The sequence below is a fragment of the Arachis ipaensis genome, chromosome B05 (assembly GCF_000816755.2).
Source record: "Arachis ipaensis cultivar K30076 chromosome B05, Araip1.1, whole genome shotgun sequence".
Taxonomy (NCBI): domain Eukaryota; kingdom Viridiplantae; phylum Streptophyta; class Magnoliopsida; order Fabales; family Fabaceae; genus Arachis; species Arachis ipaensis.
This window is the reverse complement of record NC_029789.2, coordinates 10,757,666-10,762,357: the sequence shown is the minus strand read 5'-3', so window position 1 is coordinate 10,762,357 and position 4,692 is coordinate 10,757,666. Positions and strand designations below refer to the sequence as shown.

Genomic DNA, 4,692 nt, shown 5'->3' with positions numbered 1-4,692 from the left:
ATATATTTGAGCGTAGTTATTAAGTTAGAGAAAAGCGGTGTCGTAGGAGGAGGCAACCCGTTAAAAAGAATAGAAAGTTAGAAACGAATGAGATTGGCCGCCTTGCGGACCATGCGGGCTCCCAACACGTGGCAAAAGCTGGCGCCGTTCACCCTCTATCTTCGGCCACATGTCCCTTGAGTTCCTGCATTCCGCGAACCGCCTCTACCATTTCGAACATCTTAAAGACCTCTAAGGAAAAAAAATCTACATTCATCGAGTCAAAGAGGAAAAGAATAGGAGAAGAAAATGAGAAGCATAAAGGTATTGTATGTGGTGGTTGCATGTGTGGTCATGTGTGTAGGAATGTGCAGGGGTTGGAGTGATGTTGTTGTTGAAGACGCTAGAGCCACAGCAGAGGATGCCAAGCGTTTTGCTCAAGATGCATTCTACGATGCCAAGGAAAAGACCGGTTCTCTCGCTGATTGGGCTCAACACAAGTTCTCTGAGTAATCCTTCTCCCCCTTCTTTCAATTCATCCTAATCATCCATCTCATTTTAGTTAATTAATTAATAGCTAGTACAACTTCTGTGTTTTAATTTCTTTCATTTGATCTTACATATTCCATGCATGTGCATACCAATGCATATATAATTATTATGCAGCTCGTATTTTTAGTTCTTAGTTTTAATATGTAATTTTCCGTGTGCCTAAATGATGTTTTGAAATAATCGATAAAAATAACACTACTAATAAACTCGGGTGTGGCTCAAATATATTTTTATACTTCATTGCAATCATAGATCATAAATAGGAGTGGAATAGCTTACGGAGAATGTATGAGTGCTCATGAGAAAAAAAAAGCACCAATGTGTGTGACAAGCCATTTTACTGGTACTTATTGTGAGAGAAGAACAAGGAAGGAGTGTGACTGTGAAAGCTGGTGATTGTTATCACAATCGTAAGCATTATTCTCTCCAAATCACCATCAGCGTGTTTGGACTTTGGATTCAGGTCACCTCAAATGATTTGTATGGTGTAGGAAGTTAGTTAGTTATTCATTTCCAGCATGTTTGACAAATTCGCATTGAGTAACATTCTAACATGATTCTTTTTATTTAAATCACAAAGTGAAACTTTTTGCTTTTTCATTTGGCCTCATTCCTTCATTTGAAGTAGATGGCCAATCCTCAATAGTGTAATTCAAATTGAGACGACTGACTTGGGCGGGTTTATGCTGCATAGTGCTTAGATCAAGCCAAACTTTACATTTTATCATTTCATTATTTTCACTAGTCTTCAATTATTGTATCAGAAATTGGTCAGAAAATGATCTTGGACAAGTGGCTAATGACATGAAGTATAAAGCTGAAGATGCTGCCTCCAGGGCTACAGAGTCATTCAAATCTGCAGCATCCGGTATTTGCTCGATCTTTGCACTTTCTTTTTATGATTCTATTGTGAATTCAACTTTCATGCAATCATCATATTGTGCTACATAGTATATAGTATATATGGTTAAGTCTCTCACACTTAATCCTGGAATGGCCTTTGTGTTTGTCTTGTTTATTTAGGAGCTTCAGAGTATGCATCTCAAAGGGTAGCAGATGCTAGGGAAGCAGTTTCAGGAGCCATGGGGTATGGAAGGGAAAACGCTGGCCAGGCTTATGACGGAGATGGCGAGATCATCAGAATGCCAACAGATAGAGAAACTGATGCACAAATCATGATGCAAGAAGCCATGGGTAATGCTAGAGAAAGAATGGCAGATACCTATGAGAATGCTAAGCAGACGATGTACTCCGCGTCGGATAAGGCTTCAACCATGGCACAAAATGCTAAAGATAACATGGCCGAGTCCATGAGTTACGGAAGAGATAGAGCAGCCAATGCTTATGAGGAGGGTAAGCAGAAAATGAACATGGCTTCGGATGTGATGTCAGAAAAATTGTATGATGCCAAGGACTCAATGGGTGGGGCAGTGGAATATGCCAAGGACAAAGCAAACAATGCTTATGATGGAACCAGAGAGAGAATGAAGATGGCTTCACAGAGAACCTATGATGTAAAGAATAAAGTAAAAGGAGCAATGGAGTATGGAAGAGATAACGCAGGTGATGCCTATGATGGAGCCAAGGAGCAAATGAACATGGTTGGAGATAGGGCCTATGATGCTAGAGACAAGATGGGTGGGGCAATGGAATATGGAAGACAAAAAATGGCAGAAACTTTTGACCAAGCTAAGCAAGAAGTTGGTCAGGCATACCAGTCAGCAAAGGATACCATGTCCAGGGAGGCCAAGGATCGTTACGAAGCTGCCAAGGAGAAAGTTTCAGATGCCACAGCGAATCTTGGAGCTTCCATGAGGAACACCCAATATCTATGAGGGTATGTTAAGTTCCCTACATACAAATATAAGAATGTGTCTTTCAGTTAGTCTTTTGTCGTTTTCTGCAAAGCTATCGAGTACTATTTTCTTCTTGTAATGTGTTTGTTTTGTTAAGAGATGCAAAAGCACTTGTTAAACTCTTTCCTTATGAAAATGGGAACACAAGTCATGTGTTCTTGTCCCTAATGGTAGGAGATGTATTAGTGTAGATTCACACGGGTTTTGCACTTTGCAGCCCCCACTATAGGCTATTTATCTAGACTGAGATAATATTGTGCAGTTAGTGTATCCTGACTTTGATTATGTTGTTGGGCCCCTTTATTAACATGCGTGATGTGTCATATTTGTTATAATGAGAGCATAATCATCATATGAACGATGCATGGTGTTATTAGAGGCAATCCCATCTCCTGTAACTATGGTTGTATTAATTATATTGATTAGTGGTTTTCCATAATTTATTGGTGGTCCACAATCCACACCCCTCCATGAGTCGGCTATATATGTGATGTACGGACCTGCTTTCATAATATATCTTATACAAGTGTTTGATTCTTGATAGTTTCATGGTCAGATGTTTACTCCCTTAATAATTAATGGAGTTTGTGGCTCAATACTTAGACGCTCATCAAAGAATAGTGGGCAAGTAACTACTAGGTTAGAGTAAGATAGGAAACTTTGCACGAAGCATGGGCATGATCCCTAGCTTATATTATTATTTATTATTATTATTATTATGGACCAGAATACCAGATCATCATGTTGCAAACTAGTTACTGGTATTCCATTAGATATCTCTAGATCACTTAAACTGATCTGGCTGTTAGGTGAAGGTGTTTGACGTCTAGAATTTTATTTTATTTTATATTTTTTTAAATCTTAAGAAGACTAGTGGCTATTAATGCTAAGGAGTCAATATTTTTAGTGGAAAAAGTAGTGTTTTCCTAATATTAATTCAAATACAAGGTAAAAATAACACACTGACAAATATTGGTCACTTATACGACCTCTGAATGACTTGGTTTGAGTGCACTGAATTGTATGTGTACTCGTATATTTTTCTTTTATTTCAGAACAAGGAGAAACGAGATTATAGATGTTGATTAAATATCTATGAAATGCATGACTAAGTTTATTGGTTTTCATGATTATTAGAGTTTCAGTTATCCTGCCATTTTCTTACGAAACCCTCATGGATGTAGCACTCAGTGCAAGCCTTCTTAATTAGCTGAACAATTAATAACCTCAATTTATACATCAGCGTTATTTTTTCTCTTTCCGATGAGTCTATTCGTCATGATAATTTTTTCATATTGCTTTAGTTTTAATTGCTGGGTGCACTACATTCTGCTACAGTCTACACAGTATAGTTATATCTTTAGTAATTAACTTCGCGGCTTGTGTTGGCCATGCTCAAGTTTTACTTTGACTTTTATTTATCAAGAATCTTTTATCAACACATTAAAACATTTGAATTTTTTTATCAAATATGTTGTTTTCGATCTAAATTACAACAATAATATTTAGCCTTATCTTTATCGGTTCTCTATTTTCAGATATATTGAAAAAATTGAAGCAAGTAATGAACTTACAAGATAAAAAATAAAAACCAAGTCCGTCCTTGTATTTTGAAACTTGAACATGGAACAAGTTTGGTATCATTTTATGCAATGTACAAGCATATATTCTCTTGAATTTGCATATTTTAAATTTTAGATTTTTATTTTAGAAGATAAAATGAGATCTCACTATTAAATGTTTTTTCTCTCATGTTTTTTCTTGCTTCCACCTATGAAATAAATAATAATAAATTATACTTTACCTTCTAAAATAAAATTCAAAATTTAGAAAATTTAAATCCTATCTTTTTTTTCATACAATGTTTCTCTAGGATTAGGAGCAAGAATGCTTCCGACAAAATCGAAGGATTCAGTTGACTGGAACTAGGGCATCTATTAGAGACGAACCGTGGTCCATATACCATTTACATTATTGTGACTTCGGTCTACATACGATGCAGATTTTCCTCAAATCTACATGGAAGCTAAGACAATTACCTCTTTCTGATCCTTCATATTTCTGTTTTAAACAAAAATTCAAAGGAACTTTTTTTCTTTTTTGTGGTGGTTACAAAACTATAAGCTGCTTTAATTTACATATGCAGATATATACAGCGTAGTACAGATTCAGCTATTCTCAAATTAGAGGGTGAACATTATTGGACATCCTTGATGTTCCTTTGTGATGATTTAATTATATGCACCTGGCATAGGGTCCTAGCTTATTCGGATAGAGACAATAGTGAATGCAACACTACTACATA

At 36.3% G+C, this 4,692-nt stretch overlaps 1 protein-coding gene across 1 annotated transcript; it reads left to right on the top strand.

The window, feature by feature from the left end:
• LOC107642881 lies at positions 380-2,850 on the top strand (the record flags this gene model as incomplete). Its single annotated transcript, XM_016346378.2, is given in 3 exon segments — positions 380-488; positions 1,296-1,399; positions 1,555-2,850. Coding segments are annotated over 3 exon segments (1,025 nt in total), but the record flags the coding sequence as incomplete, so codon positions are not given.